Consider the following 27573-nt stretch of genomic DNA (forward strand, 5'->3'; position numbering starts at 1 on the left):
CCAAAGGTGGGTGCAGCCTTGCCTCCTGACGTGGCCGTGTGGTCTGCAGCACCCAGCTGGGCATTGTGCCATCGGGCAGAGCACGGCAGGGGTCGAGCCAGAGTGTACAGACTTCTCTCCTGTCCCATTTTACAGATGAAGAAACTGAGGCTCAGAGAGTCACAGAGTGAGCCAGGAGAGCACCTGGGCCCTCCTGACCTCGTCCAGTCTTGCCAAGGAGCCCCATTTTCTGGAAATGCCAATCTCTGGAGCCAGCCCAGTCCTCCAGTGCCCATTCTGGACTCATTGCCTGGAAATCCCACTGTCCCCCTCACCCCCGCCCCTCTAAATCCTGCCAAAAATGGCAACGTACGTGACAGATAAAAATAGTTCAGGTATCCTTGACCCAACAAACTCCTCTCTGAGAACGTGCCCACTGAAACACCAAAGACTCCAAAGCGTGCTTATTGGAGCACTTTCTGTAATAGACTGGAGTATCACACTTGTCTGTCCAAGTACAGTCCAAAGGACATCACTAGCTCAAAGGACACCACTAGCAAGTTGAATCGTAAGGGTGATATTCAGCGCGTCTACTGGCTGAAGGCATGGCTCCAGGAGCCTCGTGGCTGCTGACGCTTTAGCTCTCTCAAAGCCAGACGGTGGGAAGCAACAGAAGTGCTCTCTTACAAAGACACTGAGGCCCCAGCGGATCACACAGTGAGAAGCGCAGGGTGAAGGCCACGCCCGGGCAGCCTGGCTCAGCCTCCTGTCCACCCAGGCCCCGCGGCCACCCCACGGGCACTGTGTTCATGCAGGAGAAGGAAGTGAGTCCCCAGGTGCCACGGTGGCAAGGCGTCCCAGATGTATTGATAAGGAAAGGAAGCAAGTCGCAAAACGATGGTAAAAAAGAACTTGTATCTGCCTGCGTCGTGCTGGGAGGCGGGACCCGCGCCTGGGTGGCGGGGCTTTCACTTCTGTGCCGGCTGCATCTCTTTGGTCTGGATTTTTTGTTAGTAACTTGTAGTCATTCCTTTTGCTATGAAGTGTAAGAATGCGTTTTAGGGTGTGTCAAGCTCCTCCATGGCACCTCGGCCAGCAAACAGCCCCGCCATGCCCAGGGGGGTCTCGCTCCCCCGAGCCCTTTGCATTGGCGGGGCCACGGTTGTTTGTGCCATGTCTGTCTCCCCCTAGAGGGCGGCTCGGAACTCCTCGCTCGGGCTTTGTAGGGCCGCACGTGGTGGGGCTCTGCCGTTGGTGGAGGAGGCCTACAGCCGACCTTGCTGCTAGTAATAGTAACCCTTGCCACTGGGAGGCGTGGCCCCAGCAGCTGCCCATGGGCTCTGTCTCCTGCCATCCATGCAAGACTCAGAGAGGTCACACAACTGTCCGAGTTCACACAGCTGGGAGAGGTGGAGCCAGGAGCCTAGTCTAGGCTGAGGTCTCCCCCAAACCATGTGGGGTTCTCCTGAGCCAAAACCCCTGCCCACCCTGCCACCAGACGGCCTCTTTGCCAACTCCTGTGTCAGGGGTGAGCACATGACCCTGCCCTGGGTTCATCCATCTGTCCATCCACTATCCATCCATCCAACCATCCCTCATCTATCTACCCATCCCCCACCTTTCCATCTCTCTGTCTGTCCTTCCATCTATCAGTCCTTCTCTTCTTCCGTCTATCCATCCATCCATCTCTCCATCTATCCACCCTTCCATTCACTGACTCATTTTTTTCACGCATTTACTCATCCAGTCTCGCCAGGGTGCTCACCTTGGGCTGGGCGCTGTGGGCCCAGCCTGAAGAAGCTCACAGCTGGCTGGGGAAACGCTTATTAGACCTGCACAAAGCAGCCTGAACAGTGAGGTGGCATGTTTTCTGTTTCTGCTGTGGAGAAGGCTAAAGTTTGGGCATGTTTGTTCAGGAGACAAAGGGCAGGTGAAACTTGGCTGCAGTGACCAAGAAAACACACCTGTCTCAAATGCCACCTCTTGGGTTGCCCTTTCTAGCACTGTCCCCGCCCCCCACCAACACCCCCTGTCCCCTCCCTACTGACTCTCACTGGCACTTACCGCCCTCTGGCAGACTCTTTATTTTGGTATTTGGTTATTTATTGTGTTGGTTTTCTGTCTCCTCCCCTGGAACGTATGAGCCAGGGAAGGACCTTTGCCTGTGTTTACTGCAGTGGCCCAGTGCCTAGAATGTGGCATGTAGTAGGCGTGCAGCGTTTGTTGCCCAGGTGGGGGGCATGGGCGGGGTGGGCTGTTGTCCAGGGGTGGAGACCATGCAGCTGGGGGCTGTGCACATGGGTAGTGGGAGTGGGTCCCAATGTGAACTTCAGAGGGTTGACCTCAGGACTGGGTGCCTCACAGGATGTGGGGTGCAGGGGGAAGGGTGGCCAGGGCAATTCCTGGGCTCTGGCTCAGGTGCCTGGGGCTGGGTGGCACTTACTACATTAGACACTGCAGAAACATGAGACTAGACAGTTCCCTGTTCTTTCAGTTAGACAACACGCCTCAAGCTCCCTCGTCATCCAAGGTTCCGGCCCCTCAAGTGTAACATCTGCAGTTGAACCCAGGTCCCCGATGGATTTGCCCTGCTCAGAACTGTCCTGTCGTCACCTCCCTCCTTCCAGAACCTACGCTCCTACTAATGCAGCCTTAGCGTCTGGCTGGCCACTCCCACAGGGACACACGTGGGGTTTGCCCTGAGTGCTCACAGACGAGAGGCAGGTACTGTCCTCATTTCATGGATGCAGAAACGGAGGTTCAGAGAGGCCAAGGGCTTGCCCAAGGTCTCAGAGCTGGGGTTTGAAGGCAGACAGCCTGGCTCCTAACCAGATGCTAGCCTGAACCTCTCTAAAGGCCGGGATGGATATCAGGACTGGCCTTGGAAAGGCTGCCTTTTGCCCTTTGTCCTCTGTCGTGGCAGCGGCCACTGCCAACCTGTGTCCCCACCTTGCTCCACAAACAGCTGGGCAGGTGGAGGCAGGGCTCCCCCTCTGTCAGCACCCGTCAGTTCAAGGCCAGCCTGCAGATCCTTCTGTCAGAGGACAGGAAATGGGCGGACACATGGCCCCTGCCCCAGGGCCGCCTGGACAGGGCTGCCCAGACACTGCCATGTCAACACCTCTCCCCACCGGGTGTGACCCTGGGCAAGTGCACAGCCTCCCTGAGCCTCAGTGACCTCGAAGGGCCGTGTGGGGTCACATGGGGGCGTGCTGAGCACACCACTGGGTTGATGGCCATGAGCGCAGAGCTCACGGGCATCAGGGCCTGGCCCTCGGCATCAGAGAGGGGCTGGTTGTGCAAGTATCCAGCGATCAACTCTGGCCCTGCTGCTTGCATGGCCCTGGACGAGTCCCTTTTCCGGGCCTCAGTGGCTCCATCTGTAAAATGGGACCATCAGCCCTGCCTCCCTCCCGGGGCTGCGACGAGGACCCCCTGAGCTGGTGAAGGAGTGCTTGGTTAACTAAAGCGGGGTGCAACGGCCGGGCGGGGGGAGGGTGTCACCATTCTTTACAGTGGTTTCCAGTGCCCAGCAGACAGAAGTGGCCTCTTATTGGAGCGGCTTCCCCTCCAGGAGTGCCCCGGTTTGGTTAGAGGCCAAATCAGCAGCCCCTGCCCCCGTCCTTTTGTTCAGTGAGCCCTGCTCAGAGCTGGGTCCGTGTTGGGCGCTGGGGACTCAGAACGGAGGCAGACCTGGCTGGGGCCCTGGGCGCAGGGAGAGAGGTATGGAAGCGGCAGGGGAAGTGTGGGCCCAGGGTGGTGTGAAGGGCGAGGAGCAGAGGGTGGGCTGCCCGTGACCTCTGTTGGGGCTGCTCACAGAAGGGCTCTGGCCAGCCTCCTGGACGCTTAGTCATCGGTGGCCTGTCGCCCCCAACTCCCTCCCTGCTAACTGGAGCTCCTTGGGGACAGGGCCGGGGTCTTATTTGCCTCGGTGCAGCCTCAACTCAGATAGTGTTTGTTGAGTGAATCAGCGAGGGAGCTTTGAGGGTTCCCTGGGCAGGAACAATTCCAGGGGAGTCGAGGAGGCCCCAGGACACGGATAAAGTCTGAGCTTGGGCTGGGAGGGATGGAGGCATCACAGCCGCCCCGGGAGCTGTCTGGACGTGGCCTGGGGCCAGGCCTGCAGGCGGTGCAGACGGTGATCCTGCTTCCTGAGCTTAAGCCTCCCGTGGTCTCTCACACACTTCCCGACACCTGGGTTCTGAGCACACTGGAACAAGGGTCCTTTGGGGTAGTGGGGAGGGAGTCCAGGTGGGCACTGACCTGCCTGCTGCCCAGCACGGCCTCTGCCTTCGGGGCCACTGGTCAGCAGGCTCCGCCCCCCACCGCAGGTATAAGGTCTGAGAGGAGCCAGCGGGGAGCTGTTGAGGCCACCCTGGTGGTGGCACCGTACCTCTCTCAGGCACGCTGACCGCAGGGCCTTCCCCACCAGCCACGCTGTCCATGGAGTTTGCTGCTGGAGCCATCGGAGGTAACAGTGGGGACAGAGGGGTCTCGGGGGGGAACGCTGCTCCTGGGGCCAGCAGGAGGGGCTGGAGGGGGTGCTCTGCCCGGGCAGCAGTGGGGTCTGAAGCCCCCCGGAAGTGGCCGGCACCTGGTGTGGGCCACAGGTGCTGGGAGGACAGAGCAGTCTTCTCGGAGGCTCGGGGCAGGCGACACAGGGCCCAGGAGGAGCTTTTGGGGGGCCGGCGGGGGGGAGTCTGCACTGGCCTTGGGGGGCTCAGCCTGGGAGGCTGAGGGGCTGCTGGGTGGGAGCAGAGGGTGGTCTCTGCGTGGCCAGGGGGAGCCTGGGAGCTGTAAGCATGGAGTGGGATGGCGGAGTCATGGGAGGGGAGGGGAGGCTCCAGGAGAGGGTGGACAGTCAGGACAGATGGGGCCTGGGTCCTGCCACACTGACTGCAAGGGTGGGCGCGGAAAGGGAGGGTCCCAGCCGAGCCCGGCACCCCCGTCCGCTGGCTGTGCGCACACACAGGGCCAATCCCAGCCTTGCTGACCCCCGGACCGTTTTCACTTTTGGGGAAAGGGCTATTGTGAACGCCCGATCCAGAGATAGCCAGCGCACGGGGAACGGGCTCCTACCAGCATCGATCACACGCACAGAGGCTATTTTGGGCGAGGCACCCTTGGCCTTGCTCCTCTTGTGAAACAGCAGCGGCTGCCCGCCAATACTTCTGGGAATGGTGGGGGGTGTTTTCAGAAGGGGAGGGTGGTGCCGAGCCAGGAAAGACCAGGGCCCTGGCCTCATCAGTGGGTTTCCTGAGGTCCCGCTGTGGGCCGGGCCTGAGGCCAGCTGCTTCCCTGGACATTAGCCCCCTAAGGAGGAGGCTCAGAGAAGGGGCTTGACTTGCCCAAGATCACACGGCAGGAAGGGCTCCCGAGTCCTGCATCTTTTCTCCAGAGCCCAGGGAAGCCCTAGGTGGCAAGGGCTCCTGCTCTGTGCCTGGCTCCGGGTCATGGGGATCAGACCTGGGCCTTTTCCTTGAGGAACTCTAGTTCTGGAGTCAGAGACGGCAGGCGGTGGGACAGCAGCAAAGCCATATGACAGGGGCTGTGACTAACGTGTTTTCTGGCACAGAGTATAGGGGTCAGGGAGGGCTCCTGAGAGGAGCTGATGCTATGGCAGGGCTTTGATGGATGAGTAGGAGTTTGGTGAGGTACATGTAAGGGTCAAGGAGGGGTAATTCTACCCAAGTCAGTCAGTCAGTCTTTTGCTTCACTCTCTTTGTTCCTTCACTCATTCATTCAGTTTATTCTTTCATTCATGCGTATTTAGCAAGTCCTGGGATACACAGTAAAGAGGGCACAGCCCCCACACGCCTTACTGTCCTCAGATGGCCCTCACCAACCCCCCCAACCAGGGATGAAATCCCAGGGACCTGCCCACTAGCTCTCTGTCTTTCTCATGGCAGTGCTGGGGGCTTGGACGTTGAGACCCTGGTGTCAAGACAGGAGAAAGAGATAGGCGGGTGGCACCTGGCCCTCTTTGCAGGAGGCAGAGGGCCCTGGTCCAGGAAGCCTTGAGTCCTACTCTGTCCCATGCAAACTTGCGCTTCCAGGCAGTTCCTCACAGAGGCCTGGGGTGACCCAGACTTTCCCAGCCCCCAGACTCTGCTTGGGCTGTGTCCCCCCGCCATCACCCCCAGAGCTGTGAGGTGCAGCTGCCTCCTGTCTTGCAGACAAACCCTTCACAGACTGAGGCTTGAGGGTGAGCTCGGCCTGGCTTGGAGACAGGGCCCGGCAAATTTTGGACCAAGTCTCCCAAAACACACTGCCAGAGGGGAGGCCAAGGAGCGTCCCTGGCTTTCAGAATGAGGCTCCAGTGGGCCAAGACTCGGGAAGGAGAAGCCACTAGCAGCCTGGCAGACATCAGTTTACCTCTCTGAGCCTCAGTTTCCTCATCTGTAAAATGGGGGTCACGCTCCCTCACTGATGAGACACGGTGCGGAAGAGAAGCGCCAGGTGCGGCCTTTCTCAGCAGGAGCACCGTCAGGGTTCACCCGCCCCCTCTCCCTGGGACGGCTCAGGCTCCCGCTCCTCTCACCGGTTCCTCTGGTTTCCTTCCAGGCGTCTGCGGTGTTGCTGTGGGCTACCCCCTGGACACGGTGAAGGTGCGGTCATCACCAGGCCCCTGCCTGGGCTTAAGCCCCCCATTCATGGCCAGAAGACCTTTCTAGCAATTCAGAGCCAGTCGCCCCCTGCTCCTCGGGACTGCAGTGCCCCTTTCTCCCCCTGTGCCTCACATTTCTCATCCTAAATGGGGGGCTCACTGTCCCTGCTCTGCCCACAGTCAGCAAGGCTGCGACAATCAGGCGTTGGCTCTTCCCCTCCCCCAGGGCCTGCCAACCTTGCCCCTGGCCTGGAGCCACCCCTTCCTGAAGCCCACTTCTCCCACAGGTCAGGATCCAGACAGAGCCCAGGTACACGGGCATCTGGCACTGCATCCGGGACACGTATCGCCGAGAGCGGGTAGGCCTGGGGAGAGGGTCACGGCAGCAGGATGGGGCCTCGGACCCCAGGGCTGCCACTCACCAACCAGCCTGGCAATACTGAGCTCCTCTCTGAGCCTCAGTTCTCTCACCCTCCAAATGGGAAAAGTTGTACCAACCTCCTGGATTCCTCCGAGAACAAGAGCCAGGGTGTCTGGCACACAGGAGGTGCTCAGAATGAGGTCCTGCCTCCAGAAGAGGGTCTAGAGGGGACATCTGGGGACTTGGAATGTCTGGGGAGGAACCTGTTTGCATTTCTGTCCCCTCCAGCCTGGGCACCCCTTGAAAGAATGCTGGGTGGAGTCATCAGGGGTCCCAGGGTCCAGCTCGGAGCCCCGTCCAGAGGAGGGTCTCAGGGACACTTACCAAAGTGAACTTGGGAATCAGTGCCGACCAGGGGTGAGCAAAAGGGAAACAGCAACGACCAAGCTGCTAGTTCAATGTCATCGTCATCAAACAGCTGCCCTAGGTCAGGCCTGGCCCCCCTCCTTCAATCCCTCAGCACAACCTCACGAGTCGGGGGTTACAATCCCCATTTTACAGCCAAGGAAACTGAGACCTGAGGCAGTCTACGTGACTTGCCTGAGGGAGGACGGGGCAGGGGCTCAGGACGCCCTCGGGCAGCCACTCCTCCTAGCTGGGCCTCTGGCCTGACTCGAGCCCTCGGGCCCCCTCCACCTGCCGCCAGGTGTGGGGCTTCTACAGGGGCCTCTCGCTGCCCGTGTGCACCGTGTCCCTAGTCTCATCCGTGTCTTTTGGCACCTATCGCCACTGCCTTGCACACGTCTGCCGGTTCCGGTATGGCAGCGCCGACGCCAAGCCCGCCAAGACGGACATCACGCTCTCCGGATTCGCCTCCGGCCTCGTCCGCGTGAGTGGGGCGGGGTGACGGGGTCCTGGGACCGCAGGGGTGGGGAGAGGCTGGATGGATCCTGGGGGACTGTGGCTGAGGACACAGCTGACTTGGTAACTGAGGGCAGGCTAGGGAGCCTCTCTGAGCTTCTGTCTCTTCATCTGTAAGAGGCGTGGTGAGGTCACGCATATGAAGCCCCCAGCACGGGGTCTGACAGGTACGAGTGAGCACGACATGCAGCCAATGTTATTAGTAAAATTATCCTCTATGTTATCTATTAACTTTATCAATGCTTACATTGTGTTACATTATTCTTACACTAAATACTTACATTAATTAAATAATACATTAATATGTCATTAATAGATTAATGATGAGATTAAGCGCTTTCGTGAACTGGAGTCACATTTACCCGACACCTACTGTGTGTCAGGCCACTCTACCAGCAGAGAATGTGTAGCTAAAGGAAGCACTGGCTCTGGCTGGGTGGGCGCAGCCGGCTTTGAACCCCGCTCCACCATGGCCCGTGGGCCAGGCCGGAGCTTCCTGGGGCCCAGGCTCCCTGGCGGTCACGACGGGCCACAGGGGCAGAGGGAGGCCAGGGGCAGGGAGTGCGGGCAGCGGGCAGCGCTGCATCCTCATCCCTGTCGGCCCCGCCCCTGCTCTAGGTGTTCCTGACCTCGCCCACCGAGGTGGCCAAGGTCCGCCTGCAGACGCAGACGCAGCAGCGGCGCCCCTCGGCCTCGGGGCTCTCGGCTGCGCCCCCCACGTGCCCTGCGCCCGCTGTGGGTCGGGCGCCAGGGCCCAAGTACCGCGGGCCGCTGCACTGCCTGGCCTCGGTGGCCCGGGAGGAGGGGCTGCGCGGCCTCTACAAGGGCAGCTCGGCCCTGCTTTTCCGGGACGGTCACTCCTTTGCCACCTACTTCCTCTCGTACGCCGTCCTCTGTGAGCAGCTGACTCCCGCTGGCCGCAGCCGGCCAGGTGAGCGGGGGCCGGGGCCTGGGGCGGTGCTGGTGGTGAGGCTCAGCCTGGCGGGAGTGGACGTGGGGGGAGAAGACTGGCTGAGGCCACACTGGCACCCAGTGCCTCCCAGGTGGGAAGCTCACTGCCCTCAACATGAGTCAGGACAGGCCTGCTCTGGGTGGCCCTGGACAGGTCATGTCGGTGGCGAGAGCCCAGGGCTCCCTCATGGCCAGGCCCCGCCCTGGGTGCCCACCAGCTCTCCTCGGGGGCCCCAGTGCGGCTTCCAACCAACGTGACCGTGGGGCCCTCCCCGCAGACGTCTTGGGCGTGCTGGTGGCCGGTGGCTGTGCAGGGGTGCTGGCCTGGGCCGTGGCCACCCCCATGGACGTGATCAAGTCGCGCCTGCAGGCAGATGGGCAGGGCCAGCGCCGCTACCGGGGCCTCCTGCACTGCGTGGTGACCAGCGTTCGGGAGGAGGGGCCGAGGGTGCTCTTCAAGGGGCTGTCGCTCAACTGCTGTCGCGCCTTCCCCGTCAACATGGTGGTCTTTGTCACCTACGAGGCCGTGCTGAGGCTCATGCAGGGCCTGCTCTCATAGCTGGCGCCCATCCCCCAGGGCCAACCTGCCAGCAGCTTCCAGAGGCCGCAGGGGCTGGAGGGGGCGGAGGGGAGTGTCGGGGTCTGGGCCCCTGGGGGCCATCCCCCCGACTGACCACGAGGAGGTCAAGGGGCCCAGGGCTGGCCTGAGGGTCACAGGAGCCAGGGAGAAGTGGGCCTCTGGGATGAGGATGCAGCCGCCTGGAGCCGTCTTTGCGTGTGGTCAGTGGCTCGTCCCGCTGCCCCCTCGGCTCCCCACCCTTCTCTCCCGGCTCAGCTCTCCCTGCTGTGCAGTGTGGTCTTCATTCCTGGTTCTCAGACGCAGCCAACTGGTCTCCCCACCAGCCGGAACCCGGGTGCAGCCGCCTGGCACCCGGCGCGCTCGGTCCCCACACCAGGATGCTCAGGGAGGTGTCGCCTGAGCCCGGTCACCCCCCCCTCACTCTGCCTGTGGACCCGAGACTCAGTGGCGAGCTGTTGCCAATAAAACGTTTCTCAGGCAGTTCGGTGGTGTTGCTCTGTGGTCTGTGGGGCTGGTGACTGGGTCCCCATCTCCAGCTTGTCCTCAGAGGCCAAGCCCTCCAAACCTGTGTGACCAGGGCTCCCACTGCACTGACGGCACGCCGAGGCCCCGCCAGCTCTCCGGCTGGCCCCGCTCCCTCGGCCTTTGGGGCCGGGGGCCACGCCTGTGCACTGAACCTGCCCCAGGGGGCCGTTCAGCGTTCAGCACGATGCCTGCTCTCCTCACCACCCCCGTCCCAAACCCACCCCCTTTCTGAATGAAACTGATCTCCAGCTAGTTCCAGACACCAGGATGTGAGCTGCCTTTCCATGGGGCCTGGAGGAGGGAGGCTCCGTGTGTCCTCAACACCGCTGGGTCCGTACACAGGTTATCACAATGGCTCAGAGAGGACCGGCCTACCCAAGGCCACCCAGCAGGGAGAATGGGGGTCTCACACCTGCACTTCTGAGGCCCCAGTCCTCTCTCTGGCATGGCTTCTGGTGACGGTCCAACACGAACCTTCCGGGTGCCCACCACAGCAGCCCTCTGGTAAAGCCAGACAGCACCTGCCTCACTCAGACACTAGCCTTGCCCGTGACTTTGGACTGAAGTCCAGTGTTCACTGGTCCACCTCCAGTGTTCTGGCTGAACACAACTCTTTCCTGTTCCCAGAACACGTGGGTGGACCCTCTCCTCTGGCCTCTGCTGTCGTACAGACCCAAGCATTTGCTTACACCCTGCGCTCCCTGCCAGGGACGCCCTTCCCTCCGCTCTGTCTGGCTAACTCCACGCATCACTAATCCCAGACGTCACTTCCCCCAGGAAGCTCAGCGGCTTTGAGGTGTCTCCTGCTCTGCTCCGTGGGGCCTGGTTGTGGTCTGGTCACTTACCCACCTCCTGCCCCCACCGCCCCGAGACGATAAGCCGTGCACGGGCTGCACATGCCTGATGTCAGGGCCTGGCACGCAGCAGGTGCTCAGGGAGTGTGGAATGCATGAGTGAGTGAACGAAGGCCCGCAATGGATTCCTGGAGGTGCATCGGGCTTGTGGTTAAAGATGCTGGGATGCTTTGGCCAGGTGCTGGGAGAAGGGCGTCTCCTAACAAAAGGTTTCAATATTCGTCAAACCCTGTGTCCACTTTTGGCAAGAAGATGACTGGTGTGTCCTCCTGCTTTGGCCCTGGAAGGAGAGTTACTCCTTCCTCATGGGGAGGGTGGGGACCGTCGGTCACGGAGCACCAGCTCTGCTGTGCTGGGGAAGTGGCTCTGCAGGAAGGCCCGGGCCTCGCTCCGGCTGCAGCCTCTGGGAAGCAGGGCCCTTCGGAGGGCGGATGTGAAGGGACAGGGAAGAGAAGGGCTGGGCCCAGTGTCAGCGGGCCAGAGCTGGGCTCCCCTACTGAACGGGGCCACCCTAACCAAGTCCGGGCTGCACCTGAAGTTTCAAACGGGAGATGAAGGGTGGTCACCCAGGGGCTCCCAGAGCCTGTGCTGACTGAGGGTCATGGGGCCTCTGGGCCGCAACTGCCGCAGCCTGCGCAGGGCCTGGCCCAGCTCTCCACTGCCGTCAGTGGGCTCCTCAGTGCCCCTCAGATGCAGCTCCACTGGGCTCCCCCAGACCGGGGACAGAGGCGGAGCAAGGTCTGAGGGGTGGGCATTAACAGTCACGGGGGCTGGGGACCGACCTCCCACCTCAGCCCCCAAACACCGCCGGGCCGCACACCTGCCCATCCTCATCCAGGGCATCTCTCGGGGAACTTTAAGAATCTACTGGTTTGCAGCAAAATGTGGCGGGTGGGAGAGTCTGTGGCCCTTACCAGCAGTGACCTTGGGCAAGTCACCTGACCTCTGGCCCAGGGCCCGGCTGACCCAAACATGAGGTGTCAGTGCTCTTGTTTTACGGGGAACGGGGGGTCCCGCCCAAAGTCACTGGCCTGTGTGGGGCCTCAGCCCCCCCTTCTGTGGCCCCAGGATGACACCCACTCCTTCTGGAGGCTCTGGCTGGGTGAAGGGGCAGCTCTGCCACCCCGGGGACGCTGCTGTGGTCCCTCCTGTGACGTGGACACAATGGAGCAGAGAGAGGTTGTCTCAGCTGCCCAGGCCACACAGCCTCACCATCCTCTGGGCTCACCTCCACGGGCCACATCCGGTCCAGTGGGAGCTGAGGCCGGGAGAGGAGACGGGATGAGCTCGTGCCGCACACGGCACCCGGCCACCCAGGTGGAAACCTCAGGGACCTCACATGTAAAACAGCCTGTGTGAGGAGACAGCACACGAGACAGGATGGGCACGTTTGGTCACAACTCACTGTGTGGCCTCAGACAAGTCACATTCCTCTCCTGAGCCTCAGTTTGCCCACGTGCAGTACAGGGTGGGCGGGCAGAGTGAGCCCAGGGCTCCATTCCGGCTGGGCCCCTGGCCTGGGCCCTGTCGCTACATGGCGCCGCTCTGATGCCCCCGTGCTGTCCACGAAACAAGGACATCTGCTTGCATTCTCCAGCAGCTGCTGGGAACCTCCAGGGAGGGTGGAAACCAGCACGGGGAGACCGCCGAGCGCCAGGAAGGCGCCGCTTCCAGCTGCTTCCCGAAGCCTGCACCTCCACACCGTGGGGCTCCCGGGACCGCGCTTCCATCCCACACGCATCCCAGTATGACCCGTGCAGGAGCAAGGTCATCCACAGAGGGTCAGGCGCGGCACAGCCCTGGGCTGGAGCGAGGCCTCTGCTCACCCCTCAAACCCCAGACGGAGCACAGTGACACAGGCGGGACCAAAGGAAGTTTATCTGTCACGAGTGAGACCAGAGCGGGGCACCCAGGAGTGGACCCAGCACCTCCAGCCAGGGCAGGCTCTTGGACCCAGGGCTTCCCCGAGACAGGCCATTGCTTTTCCGTAACTACACAGGGCGCTTGGTTAAACGGGCCTCCCATGGACACACAGCCGCGGGCCTTGAGGGCTGCTGCACGCTGCCTAGCTGTGCCCACCTGTCTGGGGCACAGGCAGGGCACTGCTCTGTGCAGACAGACTTCCACGCCAGTCAAGTGTCACAACAAAAGCACCTGCAAAGGCAACAGACTCCCCTCAGCGTCTGGCACCATCAGAGTAAAGCAGCCATCAGTTCTCAGGATGGAGTGTCTAGGATTACTTGGTGCAAACAAAATATGAGTACGTTCAGGGAAAACAGCACGATCTCTGGAGTACAGTACATGCACGGTCTGGAGTCTAGCACGCAAACTGGGACGTTTCACCCACAGAAGACTCTATTTAGTAAACACTGGCCCACTCTGGCCAATATCCAGAAACGTTCAAGGCCGCTTCCAAGCTGAGAGGTCTCTTGGTTAAATGTTTAGCAAAGCTCTTGGCCAGCACTTCTTTCAGGTTTTATGATAATAACATCTTGATTCCAGGTTTGCATACACAGACTACATATTCTTTGATAGAGCATGTTTAAGAGTATGTTTGGATGTAGGATGCTTTCAAACAGGAGCTGTCCTGTGGACCAGAACAGGCTGGCCAGTGGACATCCAGCCCAAGGCTGCACATCCTTGGGGCTGCTTTGTGGGAGTGACTCCAGCTGGACTTGTCTGTGTGACCACTCAGTGTTACCCAGCACCCAATCACCCCACAGGGTTATGCTCACAGGAGACAGGGAATGACATTCAGCAGAAGAAACGGCATTGATGCACACAGAGGGCTTATAGACGCCAGGCCAGTAATTATCGTGTGACAGAGCCTAAGGGAAGTGGTGATTCGACTGGGCTGGGATTCTTGGTAAATTACATCTCAGTAAATGTATAGAAAGTGAGCGTTACTCAAAGTCGTAGGACAGCTTCCGGGGAGTCATGAACTCTTTCACTATCTCGTCTGTGACCTCCTTGCGCCGGGCCTGGTGCTCAGCGATCAAGGGCTGCAGAACTTCTATGAGCTCCTTCTTGAGCTCGCCGGTGAGCATGGCCCCGCTGGTATAATCCTGCCCGGGAGGAGACAGGCCATGTGAGAAACGGCTGCGCACGCCCTGGGTACCTCCCTTGCCCGGGCACCACCCATGCAGAGCCTGGCACACGGGCAGCATAGAAAAATGAGAACCTTAAATCACGCCTTTCTTAAAATGACTCTGGGCCCTGGTGAGCAGCCGCGACTCAGGCTGGCACAGCGAGGGGAACAACGGGGTCCGCCCCCCCACCTCGCCCACCCTCCTGCGGGGTCGGGGGACTCCAAGCCCTGAGCCCGTGGCTGCCCCCTTCAGCCTTACTGGCTTCTCTAAAATCTCTGCGGAATCTTTTTTCATTTTCTGATCGTGATGGTAACATGTACTTACTGAACAAACTTAATAAGGTACCGAAACCACAAAGCAGCAGCAAAGTAAAGAAAGAAAACCCCTGCGAAGCCAGTGCCCAGAGGCTAAGGGCCACTGCTACTATCCCGGCATGTCTCCTTTTAGATTTTTTCTGGTGCGTTGTATTTAAACATAGTGGATCTCACTGCACGTCCAATTTGGTGTCCTTTTATCACTATCACTGGCGCATTCTCCCGTGTGATCATAAACCTCACACCTGCGTAATAGTCCCTCCTGGCAATTCTCAGTTAAGGTTTCCTCTGTTGTAGAGTCTCTTCTGAACTTTTTGCTCCTATCATTTTTACCGTCTTTGCATAGAGAGCTCTTTCTTATTCAGGATTAGTTTCTTGGAAAAGATGCCAAGAATTGGAAAACCTGAAGCAGGAGCTATGAACATTCTTCGGGCCCTCTGGCTCGCTGAGAGGCACGCAGGGAACGCTCGACTCACCCGGGTGAGCCCCAAAGCGTCTGGATTACAATCAGGGCAAATACGGCACAAACCCGCTAAATCGGTAGTGGAATTGTTTCAACATTGAAGGCGTCTTGATTTCACTTCTATTTCTCGATGACTAGTGGGATTAAACCTCTCTGTGTGGCTACTCACTAGCGGTTTGTATTTTCTCTTTTGGGAACTATCTGTTCATCAGGTTTCTGGGCACGTGGTCAGAACACGACCGACCTACTCAACTCTAATCTGGTCTCAGCTGAGCGCCTGCCCCAGGCACCAGGGACACCGGCTGCCCCCAGCGTGGCTGCCAGGCCTTCCAGGTCCCGTGTGGGCACTGGGCCCCCGCCTCACCTTCCTGATCTGCTCCAGCCTGTCGTCATCCTCCAGGAAGAAGGTCAGGTACATGAAGGACACGTCCACGTCGCAGTTGCCCCCAAACTGCCGGTGCTCCTCCGTGGTGTCTCTGCCTCCGGAGAACGCGTGCTTGTTGACCTGCACCAGCGAGAGGACACACATGCTCGTCGGGCCGCCGCCCTGCGCGTGCAAGCTGGCCCGAGCAGTGGGGGGAGCCCTCTGACTGCTCCTTCCCACCGAGCCCGGGACGGGCCACCGCGGGGCTCACTGCGGAGAAGGGGGGACCGGAGGGGGGATGAGCTCTGAACCCCCCACTCCCCAGAGACACAGAATAGAATCGGGAAAGCCAAAGCACCACCTGTGCTGAAATTTGGGGAAAATGTCCTAAAGTGTCCTCGGATTCAGTAAGAGGACAGATATGAGCCATCTTCAGAGCAAAAGGGACGACCAGGGAAGGGTGGCTGCTGCCTGGGAGGGCGTGCTCTTGGTGGAGGACAGGAGAGCAGAGCACCCCCCCCCCACCAGCCCCCCACCGTGGACGGGAGGACGTGAGGCACAGGACCGGGCTCCCGGGAGGGCAGACCCTGTGAGGAGCGCCGAGGTGGACAGGGCCCCCAGGCGGTGCCCACCTAAAGACAGGCACTTCGAGAAGGTGAAGAAAGAAAGACTCAGAAACTAACAAAACGGTTTGTAGGATTGAAGATAATCTTAGAGAAATCAGGGTCAAGAGGTAAGTGAAGAAAAGCCAAAAGGGGAGACAAAGTTCCTTCAGTGTTCTTTCAACGACTGTTTGAGAAACCTATCACGTACAAACGTCACCCTCATTTTCTTCCGGAAAAGGGTGCGTCAGCAGTCTCAGTGGAGACGTTTGGTAAGCCTCCCAGCAGGACTCCAGAGCAGATTCCTAACCGGATCATCCAGAATCCCAGACTAACGTCAGGGGGCAGAGGCTGGCGAGTGAGGCCAGAGAAAGCTGGACTTTCTGGTGGGAGTGCCAGCGGCTCTGAGGGACAGCGGAAGCTCCGACCTGTCCCCGGGTGTGACGTCCCAGGGAGGCGGGAGGCACGTTTTGGCCCGCATGACAAAGGAGCGGTCCAACGATCCAAATTTGAACTGAAATCTTAAATTTGGGTGGCATTCTACAGTTTGCAACCAGTTTATATGTGATCTCATGGAAGCCTTGCCCCGAGTCTGCAGTTTTGTACAGCTGCTCCCACTTGACAGTGACACCTGGACAGCCATGGTCACCCACCAATGGCAGGTAAGTGGTGGGGCCCAGACAACCCAGGGCTCCTGCCTCCAGGCCACCCGAGGGCCCAAGCTGTGCGGGTCCCGGGTTACGGCCCTGCCCCACTGCTTCCCAGCTGTGTGAAAGTAGGGAAGCTGCCGGACCCCTCTGAGCCCTACGTCCTTGCTTATGAAATGGACGCAGCCCCCGGGGGGGCTGTCAGGACTCAGTGAGCTCGCACAGGTGAGCACATGGCAGGTGATCATGCAGCCAAGCTGCCGTGTCCCCAGCACTCCACTGTTGTTATTCGTGGGAGGGGCCTGGAGCAGATGCCCCCTCTCCTGGCTGGCGTGGAGATTCTGCTTCTGGAGTTGAAGGTGGGCTTGGGGATTGGGAACAAGGGCCTGGCCTGACCCTGTCCTGCCCCACAGGGTGCTCGTGACCATGGCAGCCTGGGTGGCTCCCGACCTTCCACTCACTGCTCACCCAGCCCTCGGGTCTTTGCTGGTCCTGAGTGAATGAAAAATGTCCCAGAGCCAAAGTGACTTCTTTAAAACAACTTCCAAAAACAAAACAAAACGACTTCTCTGCTAGAGGGAACAGGAGCTTCCCTTCCCCTCTAACGCACTCCGTGCTCTGGAATTTCCAGCCAGAAGTGAAAGAGAAAGGAAAGCCCGGCCGAGGCTGGGAAAGCTGGCGGCTACCACTTCCTGGAAGACAGTTCTGATACTAAGGGTTCCCCATTGTCAACCAGAATCTGGGACTTTCCAGAAGGGGTAGGGCGCGGTGGTCACTCAGATGGGTGCGCTACATGCCTCAAATCCAGTCTCTGTCACTCCTGTTGTGATCGTCCAGCCCGCAAACGTGCACTTGGTTCCAAATGAAATGTCAACAGCTTTGTGGAACAGAGAGGGGACTGAACACATACTGGCAGTTCAGAACTGAGCAACAGAAGTGCGGCCCTGAAAAGTAAGGAAGTTCAAACTAATTCTGATTTCCAGTTTCTCTGGTGACCCGGAAAATATTTACTGAGCTCCTGCTGCATGCCGGGCCGGGCATAGCACTCCCAGGCGGGACCCGACTATGGAAGGAGCTTATCAGTCCTGAGTCTCAGTGAGAACGCTGTGGAGAAAACCAGCCCCTACCAGCTTGGTAACGGCAGCTCGTGGGCCGTGGGCCGGGAGGGCATCTCCTGGTTTCCGGTGGAAACCTGGTCAAACTGGTCATCCTCTCCGGGCCTCATCCTTCTTGTCTTTAAAGGGAACACACCACTATCTCCCAGTGAGAATTAAAACCTAGAAACATAAAGAAAGCACCTGGCCCAGCTCCTGGAATACGGCTGATGCCCAGAAATACACTACATTTTTTCTATTGTTTAACTGTAACTAAAGAAAATTGCCGTGATTTTGCTTCCCGAACAGTGTTGGTGAGGAAATCAGAGAAGAAAAAAAAAGAAAAAAATTCCAAAGCCTTGCCCACATGAAAAGACACAAATAAGAAAATCCCCCTGTTATCTGGGAACAGGGACAGGCTGCCTGGACCCTGGAATTCAGGGCCCCCGGGGCAGCGGAGGCCGAAGGACAGAGCAGCACCACGCGTGTGTGTCTCCCTGTGGGGTGGTCCTGCGCAGAGGCCGCCCGCGCCCCAGGTGCCGCTCACCTTGGTCTTGATCTGCTTGGCCGTGTCTGTGAGGAAGATGGAGGAGTTGGGGTCGCTGGCGCTCATCTTGGTCTGGGCCCCCTGCAGGGCGGGGAAGAAGGTCGAGTGCAGCAGGGCTGGCTTAGGGTAGCCGATCCTGGGGGCCACGTCTCTGGTCATCCTGAAGTATGGGTCCTGTGGGGAGGGAGGGGTCAGTGGGAGAAGTGGGCCAGCTGCTAGCCCGTGGGTAACCCCTGAGCGGGCCTCACAGCAACCCCCAAGCTTCTGGTGAGTTCAAAGAATCAGCTCCGCCCCGCAACACCTTTTAGACCCTCCTTTCCCACCAAAGAGGGCAAAGAACCTCCTGCAACACCCAGGATGACATAACCCTGGCACTGCCTCCTGACCTGGTCGATGGCACATGGGATGAGGCACTGGACATCTGTCCGGTCTCGGAAGATCTGGGGGAATGAGTTGCTGAAGGAGGGAGCAGCCTGGATGGCAGGAAAACTGATTTTCCCTGGAAAGGAGGACAAAACATCTTTATACACGAGACCACTTCCTGCTGGAACTGTAAAAGGGGTGAACAAAAATCGGCTTTCTCCCCACTGGAAAAGTAACAGTCATTAAAGAAAACCTGAAAACTACAGAAGAGTAGAAGGAAGAAAAAAACCCCTATAGTCCCAGTTTGTGTCTCTTTGCACCCATTTTCTCTCCCTTTCACTGCATTTCAGTTGTGATTCTCCTCCGGTCTGTTCTTTACAGGTTCCACTTTGTACCCACACTCTATCCCATACACGTACCCTGGAGAGTCAGCGGTTCTCTACCCACTGGGCGTCTGGGTTGTTCCTCAGCTTTAATTATGATACATTATGACATCCTGGTGCATAAAACATTCTCAATGTTTTGGATGCTGCTGTTGTTAGCACTGCTACTGCTATTTGCTTAGACCTGCAGAAGCGGAACCCTGGGGTCAAAGGGCATGGATCTCGGTGTGACCCTTGGTAAGTGGAGCTGGGCCAGTCTACCCCTCTGCGCTGCTCAGGCGTTTCCCAGATAGCCCACGTGGCTCCAGCCCTGAAATGCTGTCTCTGTGATGCTCTTTCCCGCCAGCTGTTTTCTCCCCTCTGCAGAAAGACACACCTCATTTCTGGGTTCCTTTCTGCCTCTGGGTGTCCACGTGGCAGCTGCCATTGGCACCAGCACCCCCTTTACAGCACTGAGCAGCCCCGGCTCTGGCTCAGGGCCTTCCCTGGGCTCGTCTACGCCCCACGACTCTATGGAGAAGGTGTCACTGTCGTCCCCATTTGATGCACGTGAATGCTAGGCTCAGACTGCCTCTGTGGTTTCCCGGGACTAGTGTGAGTCAGTGAGTGGCTGAGCCGGGGCTCGAGCCCAGGCCTCCCCGCAGTAAAGTGTGTGCAGCTCCTCGTCGCGCCTGCTGTCTCCCTACTCACCTGGGCAGCCTTCAGGGAGACACCTCTCCACTCCATGCCGGGATTCCCAGGGTTAAAAAACCCTTTCAAAAGCACCGGGTTTATGCCCCAGTTGTCAGGAATGATCTGACCGAAACATCGAAGAGTTCTGCTTATGTGAAAAGCCTCCCAATAAGGCCTCTGCGCATTTCTCTCTGCACGCTTCCTTACAGGCCCCTCACGGTGGGCCCTGGAATGTGCTCCGTCCCAGCAGGCACACCCGGCACAGAGCGCCTGCAGGCACACCCTGGGAGCTGCCCAGGTTGGCAGCTACTAGGCCTGGGGCCGTGCACCCAAAATAAAGGGGAGGGGGTCCGGAGACCCAGCCACTAGTCTCAGGATTGATTCTCTGCTCAAGGAGCTAAGGGTCTCAAAGGAGAGAAAGCTAATGCGTCTGAAAGGGGCATGGAGGGAGATACAGGGAAAGGGGCGTAAACGTGGGCAAAGGGGGCCTATCTGCTGGGGACAAGCCTGGAAGGAGAGCGAAGGAGCGCAGGCAGGGTGGGCTTCCCAGGGCCTCCAGTCAGGACCCTCCTTTTGCAGGTGGGGAAGCTGAGGTCCAGGGAGACAAAGACGGCAGGTTCCGGCCATAGAGCAGGCCCTCCTGCAGCCCCTGGGCCCCCACCAAGGCCTCCCACGCGGACTGGCGTCCCAGGAACAGGTGGAGGACAGAAGTCATCCGTACCCTTCTCTTCCTTCTAAACCTTAAAACGAACGGATAACTAAGGAGAGGGACAGAGGGTGTCCCGAGGGATAGCTCCACATGGCCCAGAAGAGGGGCCAAAGGCATCACACCAGCTCCTGATGTTCCAGGGAAAACCCACCTATTTAAAGAGACAAACTGCAAATGCTACGATCTCAGAGAGAGCTCAGCCCCGGGCAGGCACCAAGCGTGTCAACCTGCCTCCTGCTGAGCTCGGCTCCTGTCTGAGGGCAGCTGGGCGGGGGCCGCCGGCAGCAGCGGCTCCTTACCGATGCAGTCACTGTCAGTGAAGCCAAAGATGCCTTTCACCTGGTTGAAGGTGACGTGCTTCTGTATCTTCACCACATTCTTGTAGAAGCCTGGGCTCATCCTGCAAAGACAGTCAGAATCAAACCCCAGACCCAGAGGGTGGCGTTCACTGAGGGCAAAGCAGCAGATGGTACAACATGGCAGCCCAGACACAGGCCGGAACACACCGGGAAGGAAGGCGCTGTGACTCCCCCTGTACGCAAAGATGCCTGTGGCAGGCGAGGCGAACACACCTCTACCTGTGGAAGGAAATCAACATGAAGCTGATAAGCAACTAAGGCAAGAACACACCGGATTCAGTGGTTAACTTAGCGGCTAACATGAGATATTTAAATTCTGCCAGGGTCACTGGCTGAGCATATGGGGCTTTAAGTTTGGGGGCCCCAGTGCAGCTTTTCTGTTGAGACGGACTGTGTGCTTTCTCGTGGGAGATTACCGTTGACCCTGGAACAACGCGGGTCCACTTACACGTGGTACTTTTCAATAGTTAACACTGCAGTGCTACATGGTCTTGGCTTGTTGAATCCACGGATGTGGGGAACCTAGGCTGTGGAGGGCCGACTGTGGGTTACACGTGGATTAACCTCCTCATTGTTCAAGGGTATTTGCAACTTGTTGCTGGATGTAGTGTCCGGATAGCAACTGACGGGCCCAGGAAGGAGGGTCTGTCTCAGTGCAGCTGGTCCTCCCTGCATCCGGCCACCACTGTCCCCTCCACCATGGGGCAGCCAGGCTGTCTGGACAGGGCGAACTCTCCCGGGTAGTGAGGGGTGTGAATACAAGGCCTGGATCTGTGGCAGCCATTCTGCTATTAGAAGGAACTAGGCTGAAGGGGCAAAACCCAGAGGGGCTTCTTACACTGCATCTTTAGACTAACATATTCAGTAGCTTTTCCTCCAGGCCCTATTATGTGTCAGGCACCATAAAGATAAAAAGGGAAAAGGCGGGAAAGCTGCCGTTTACTATCGGGGGCAGGAGCTGTGCTGAGTGCGGAGATACACTGCCACTGCCCCGCTCCCCTGTGAGGCGGCAGCTTTGCCTCCACTTTCACAGAGGCTCAGAGAGGTTATGGTCATAGACCTAGTGAATCTAGGACCTGGGATCCAAACCTAGGCTCGTCTGGCCCCAAGGCCTGTGCTTTTCTCACCACATCTCACAGCGTTTGAAGAGTTTAAGTAAGGCTTCTGGCCCTGACAGAGGGCCACCGAATGCCTCTGGGCAGGCACGGGGCGAGTGTCAGAAGTGCAGGGATGCCGGCTGCCTGGGTCTAGGGCAGCCACAAGGCAGGGAGGCCGGTAAAGGCCAAGGCCACCGCAGCAGGGTCTGTTTGAGTTGAGCAGAGTCCCACTCAGACAGGGAGCAAGGGCGGGGGAGGGATGGTGGCTTCCACTTCAGCCCTGGGGGCACCGGCCAGGGTGGGAACAGTGCTGAGAGGACGCGCCAGGAGCAATGGCAGCAAGCAAGGCGCTCCCAGCACAGGTCACCCCCCCGACACCCCCCGACGTACACTGAACACACCACAGAGCAGAGAGGGATAGCCACCTGGAGAGATGCCCGCTCGTTCACCCTGCCGCAACAGGAGCGACCTCCGTGCCAGGGGTCTCCTGGGGGAAAGCAGCAGGCCTCGTGCTGCCTACGCCTGGCGAGGACCAGGGCTGTCCGACGGGGTTGAGGCGACCGTCAATGCTAGTCCCCTGGGCAGATCAGCCGGCAGGTCCATCCTCTTGTGTCTGGGGTCGTGCTGCGTAAGGTGGCCTCTAAGCCCCACAAGGAGGGAAAGTCTACAGCATCCCTAGTATCAGAAGCAGTGCTTCTGAAGAAGACCGCCTTGACCGTTCTTGGAGGCCGGGTCGCTCTCTGGCTGCACCGAGAGCATGGCCACCCCCCGCCACCCACCCAGGGATGTCTGTCCCCCGGGCTCGCCCCTGTGCCCATGCAGCGTGACACACCCCGAGGCTTCGCCTTGGGGACCAGGAACAGACCCAGCTGCATCCTGTAAATGAGGGCTGGGTACCAGTTTGTCCCCCGAGAACACCTGCCCCTCACACTCACATAGCTTGGAGAACATGGCCTGGATTTCCTCACACAGGCAGGCAAATGAGCGACAGGGTTCTAAGTTGGAAGAGATTTTCAAGAGTGACACTGGGCACTCACCAGGGCCAGGCTCTGCTGGAAGCGCTCCACATGCAGCAGTTCAGTGGTCAGTCCTCATGAAGCTGCAGCGTAGGTGCTCCCGTCCACTGAGCTAACCACCCTGTCCTTTCTGTTCTTCCTTTGTCCTCACAACACTCATTCTCACCTGGTTTACTACCTGTTAACTCCCGTTAGAGAGAACCTGACGGAGCGGCTGGATAACTGTCTTGGCTGCTGACCCCCAGCATCAGTCTGACATGTAGTAGATGCTCAATAAACACCTGTCCAACACTCACTGCCCGAGTCACACAGGAAGTGGCGGTCAGGACGCGAGCCCAGGCAGGGCACTCTGAACCCCTCGGCTAGACCACCCCTAACTAGTAGTAACCCCCCACTGCATAGGAAAACGGGAGCTCAGAGAACTGAAGGACTTGCCCACAGGAACCAAACCAAACCCGGCACAGAGCTGGGTCTGGACCACTGGCTTTCAGCGTCCCGGAGCAGTGTCCTTCCACCCCTCGGGGGTCCTGTCAGGAAGGCCCCTCTGGGCCCAAACGTGTGGGGGGACAGGGTGGCGGGAAGCCTCAGCCCCAGCACCGACTCCTTCCCCCATGGAGTCCCCCGAGTGGGTGGAGGAGGCTTTGTTGTGTTTCTTGTTCGTAAGGACGATCGGCTTGGGAAGGAGCTTTATGAAGTCAGAGATTTAGATTTTGAGTTAAACTTCAAGAAAAAAAGTAAAATGCTTGAGTGTTTAGAAGAAACTCTTAAAGGGAAAAAGACACTTGAAAACAGACTTTAACATTTAAATGTCCCTCCTAACTTTAGGTTCAACATAAAATACCTAAGAAGAGCTAGGACAGGCCCTTTGTCTGGGCTTTCATCTTTACCCCACGTTCATAAAGAAAAAGGGAGTTCTTAGGGAGCAAAGGTGGCAGAATTGAAGCTGCAGGTACCAGAAGGACAGGGTGGAGACCAGTCGCCACAGACGCCACGTTCTCTCAGAACGAGCTGAAAGCACGGTGGGCCAGGGTGGTCTTCTCACGCGGACTGCTCAAAAGTTCACGCTCCCGCCCCGACATTCTCACGGACTCGTCAGAGGCGTTTGTTTCTGTCCCATCAGCACCACAACGGGGGACTTTGTTTTGCTCAGTGCTGTGTTCTTGGGGCCTCTGGGGGCACCTGCCACAGCGAGCACCCCGTGACCGCTGCTTTACTGGTCTAGTGCGAGAGGACAACCCCTCACACTGCACCAGAGGGGGGCCCGGGGCGCAGGGGGACCAGAGAGGGGTACCTAAATCTGGCTGCAGGAGGGACAGCTCCCAGGAGAAGGCGGTGCTTGACCACGTGTTTGGAAGGCAGCGTAGGAATCCGCGGAGCTGGGAGTCCCGGGGTCAGGGCGGAGAAGACCAGGGACAAAGGCGAGGGTGTGGAACAGCAAATTGTTCTGTATAGCTGCAGGGGGCGGTGACCAGAGAGGAACACAGGCCAAATCACAAGGGGCTGGTGTGCAAAGGAGAAAGCGAGAACTTTACCCTGATGATGATGGAGAACCAGGAAAGCTGTGAGCAGGGGACTGAGCCACACCTGCCTTTTAGCAAGAGCGCTGGCTGGTGGAGGACCAGAGGCTGAGAGGGGCCACGGTGGGTGGGAAGAGGCTGCACAAAAGGATGCCACTGACTGTGATGCCAGCACTGCCTTGTCCTAGAAAGAGCAGCAGAACCCATGGTGTGTCTATGGGTTCAAGCAGTTGAATCAGGTCCTTTTAAGGAATAGGGGGAGAGAAATAAAACTAAGTGTCATGAAAATGATAATAACGGTGACAGCTAAGGTCTCATCTAACCCTATTTCATGGACCAGACTTGCTGACTCACAGACCCTGAACAGAGGAGACCTGGGACTCGAACCCAGGTCTATTTTCCTCCCTTGGAAGGTCATGTTTCTTCATGGACCCCACAATGCCTCTGCGCCCACAACAGAGTGATTAAAAAAATGTAATAGGTAAAATTAGAGAATTCATTCATTTACTGGCTGCTAGAAAGGTCAGATTTCATACCAAGGCGTGTATTCCTCTCAATGGCTATAAAGTTTCCCCTTAGATTTCAGTAGTTACAAAAGGGACCCTCCTGGGGCAATGTTAATCAGGAAGCTCCTCTGCACTTACTGCTCACGCAGCCCTTTGGTGTTTCCGCTACACCCTGTCTGCGCCGCTAACAGATCTCCTAATGGGCCACACTCCACCAGCAAGCTGGGCCCTCAATCACTGTCCCCCATGGGCGGCCAGAGCTGTGCAGGGAGCGCCACATCTTAGGGGCTCATGCAATATTTGGTGACCTGAAGAGCATTCTTCTTGGGACGGCGGACAGAGTCTTACTTTTCTAACACACTTCTTGGCAGTCGTCTGGAATGAAGTTCAAAACCGCAGAAGTTACAGTTTGAGGACTTCCAGAAGGAAATCTTTTGGACTATTAAGTGTCCGGTTTAACTAGACTGTGAGGGAACTGTGTCACCAGTGAGTCTTTTCTCTGTAGGGAAAAAGGTACACTGAGAAAGACACCCAAATTGGCACAACTGACCATCTGTGGAGAGAAACTACGACACAGATGCACATCTGTCACAAGCTGAGGATGGAAATCGTATTTGTCAATAAACCAGACCATAACATTTAATAAGGGAAGAAAAACATCTTCCAGACCTCGAGATGCTTCAGGTGTTTCAGCTGCAGCCGTGGCCGTGATGACTTGTCTACATTCTGCATCTACTTATTTAAAAGGCAGCCAGGCGTTCTCTCCTTACCCCATGTAGTCAAGGTCAGAGAAGATGAAAGTCTTCTTGATGTCAAAGCCGCAGGCGATGATGTCCTTGGCGTTCTCCACAGCGTAGCCATAGGCCTGGTCCAGGGTCAGGTCCTTCCACAGGTACTTCTCGTCATCCGTCATCTGGATGACCAAGGGCACGTTGAAGACATCCTGCAGCCACCTAAGAGAGGGGGGTAAGAAGGCCGTCATCTCATTTCCCTGCAGAAAAACGCCCCTGTGCCTCTGGAAACACGGTTCTTGCTAACAATGTATGTCAAAACGTCCCTGCCCACAAAATCACACGCTCTGATCACACTGTGAATTTGACTCCTGTTCATAAGGGCTACAACTGTTTATTACCATGTCAGCTCTGTGCTGGTTTCCCTGCACACTTTATTTTGAAGCCTTACGAGAACTGTAGGTGGTAGGTATTATTACTCCCTCTGGCAGATGTGGAAACTAAGGCCCAGAGAAGTAACTCTTCTATGGTCACATGGACAGGGGAAGAGGAGGACGCAGGTCCACTGACTCCAAAGCAGTGCTCTCTCTACCACCCACATCCCGCTAAAGCGACACCAGGAACAGGGTGAAGAGAAGCCACAAAGGCAGCAACTCCCCAAGACCTTGGTTGTTCAAGCAGATGTGAACTAGTACTGCCTTGTCAGTTCTAGACAAGGTTTGTGACTAACATTTCTTTTTTTTTTTTTGGCAAAATAATACACATATTATCTATGATTGGCAGATATACTGCTGATTTAGTCTCTCCATGGTTCAAAAGAATTTCAAAATAACAAAATAATTTTATACACCGTACTCGATCAGTAATGTGACTAACATTTCTGATTCACTAACACAAGTGAGAAGAGTCATACGACACAATACTTACTTTGTGAAGATAAACGGGATGAGGTGACCTACGTGCATTGCTTCAGAAGAGGGGCCCCTGCCCGTATACAGGTAAAATGGTTTCTTATTTTCATAGGCCTCAAGAATTTGATGCATGTCTCTAAAGGAAAAAGGAGAAAAGAAAATAGTGTGATGTTCTGAGAAAAAAATCGCGGTGTGAATGCTCATTTGGAAATGGTAAACAGACAAAACAACCCGGATAATCACTAGAGCTTGTTATCCTTGGCGCTTACGCTGTGAAAACAACAGGGAACTTCTTCTGAGCTGGTTCTCCCGTGACTGTTTCAAAAGTGGAAGACATGCAGATTGGGGAGGAGATATTTAAATGTTGGTCAGACACTGGATCTCTCTTAGAACTCCTCCAAGTATCGATGTCGACATACTGCCTGCTTCACACACTTTCCTGGGAGTGACACCAGGCCAACATCACCCAGTCCTTGTTGAGAACCACGCAGCGCCGACACTCTGCTGGCCCAGACGGGGGAAATCACAGGGCTCCCACAGTTCTGACTTAGGGAGGGAAGTGAGGGATGCCCCCAGGTGGAGATCTGCTTTGGGCTCCCTCAGCCACACTGGGACCAGGTGTCTTCGTCTGGGAGTTATTCTGGAATCATCCGCCCTCCCCAAGGACTGGGGTCCACTGACAGTGCACACAAAGAGGTCTCCTCCCTGGCGGTGTATCAGAATCACCTGACCAGCTGTTTCCACATCACATCTGCCTGAGGTGTGCCTCCACAGACTCTGGTCCAGTGGGTCTGGGGTGACATCTGGGAATCTGTATTTTTAAAAACCCTGCCGGTTCAGAATGGCCATCATCAAAAAATCTACAAACAGTAAATGCTGGAGAGTGTGTGGAGAAAAGGGAACCCTCTTGCACTGTTGGTGGGAATGTAAATTGATACAGCCACTACGGAGAACAGTATGGAGGTTCCTCAAAAAACTAAAAACAGAACTACCATGTGACCCAGCAATCCCACTACTGGGCATATACCCTGAGGAAACCATAATTCAAAAAAGCCAAATATAATACAGATACCTAGTGGGAAGCAGCCACATAGCACAGGGAGATCAGCTCTGTGCTTTGTGACCACCTAGAGGGGTGGGATAGGGAGGGTGGGAGGGAGGGAGACGCAAGAGGGAGGAGATATGGGGATATATGTATATGTATAGCTGATTCACTTTGTTATAAAGCAGAAACTAACACACCATTGTAAAGCAATTATACTCCAATAAAGACGTTAAAAAAACCCCACAAAACAAAACAAAACAAAACAAAACAAACCCTGCCAGTGACTGCAACATTTGGCAGGGTATGAAACCACCCTTCCAGGGTGTGAATGTTCTTTGTTTCTGGGCAAAGTATGCCCAGATAAAA

At 57.3% G+C, this 27573-nt stretch overlaps 2 protein-coding genes across 5 annotated transcripts in view; one reads left to right on the forward strand and one right to left on the reverse strand.

Moving 5' to 3' along the window:
• Window positions 1-12495, forward strand: part of SLC25A47 (solute carrier family 25 member 47) — a 26239-nt gene extending 13744 nt beyond the window's left edge. The window contains exons 3-8 of one of the 2 annotated variants that reach the window (XM_024759674.1): window positions 4311-4450; window positions 6544-6587; window positions 6874-6945; window positions 7654-7836; window positions 8487-8799; window positions 9098-12495. In XM_024759674.1, the coding sequence (XP_024615442.1) occupies window positions 4423-4450; window positions 6544-6587; window positions 6874-6945; window positions 7654-7836; window positions 8487-8799; window positions 9098-9378 (921 nt within the window). In that variant the 5' untranslated portion in view covers window positions 4311-4422 and the 3' untranslated portion in view covers window positions 9379-12495. Of the gene's footprint in view, window positions 1-646; window positions 880-4310; window positions 4451-6543; window positions 6588-6873; window positions 6946-7653; window positions 7837-8486; window positions 8800-9097 lie in introns of those variants that run through there. The other variant, XM_024759681.1, reaches the window with a different exon arrangement.
• A 615-nt stretch (window positions 12496-13110) lies between these two features.
• The window catches only part of WARS1 (tryptophanyl-tRNA synthetase 1), a 33888-nt gene continuing 19425 nt past the window's right edge, over window positions 13111-27573 (reverse strand). For 2 of the 3 annotated variants that reach the window (XM_024759621.1, XM_024759615.1), the window contains exons 5-11: window positions 26179-26298; window positions 25291-25473; window positions 20325-20425; window positions 18285-18397; window positions 17899-18072; window positions 15009-15149; window positions 13111-13843 (exon numbers count right to left, since the gene is read on the reverse strand). In XM_024759621.1, coding sequence (XP_024615389.1) covers window positions 13682-13843; window positions 15009-15149; window positions 17899-18072; window positions 18285-18397; window positions 20325-20425; window positions 25291-25473; window positions 26179-26298 — 994 coding nt within the window. In that variant the 3' untranslated portion in view covers window positions 13111-13681. Of the gene's footprint in view, window positions 13844-15008; window positions 15150-17054; window positions 17202-17898; window positions 18073-18284; window positions 18398-20324; window positions 20426-25290; window positions 25474-26178; window positions 26299-27573 lie in introns of those variants that run through there. The other variant, XR_003005154.1, reaches the window with a different exon arrangement.

This window comes from Neophocaena asiaeorientalis, unplaced genomic scaffold (genome assembly GCF_003031525.2).
Source record: "Neophocaena asiaeorientalis asiaeorientalis breed wild unplaced genomic scaffold, Neophocaena_asiaeorientalis_V1.1 scaffold476, whole genome shotgun sequence".
In the NCBI taxonomy this organism is placed as follows: Eukaryota; Metazoa; Chordata; class Mammalia; order Artiodactyla; family Phocoenidae; genus Neophocaena; species Neophocaena asiaeorientalis.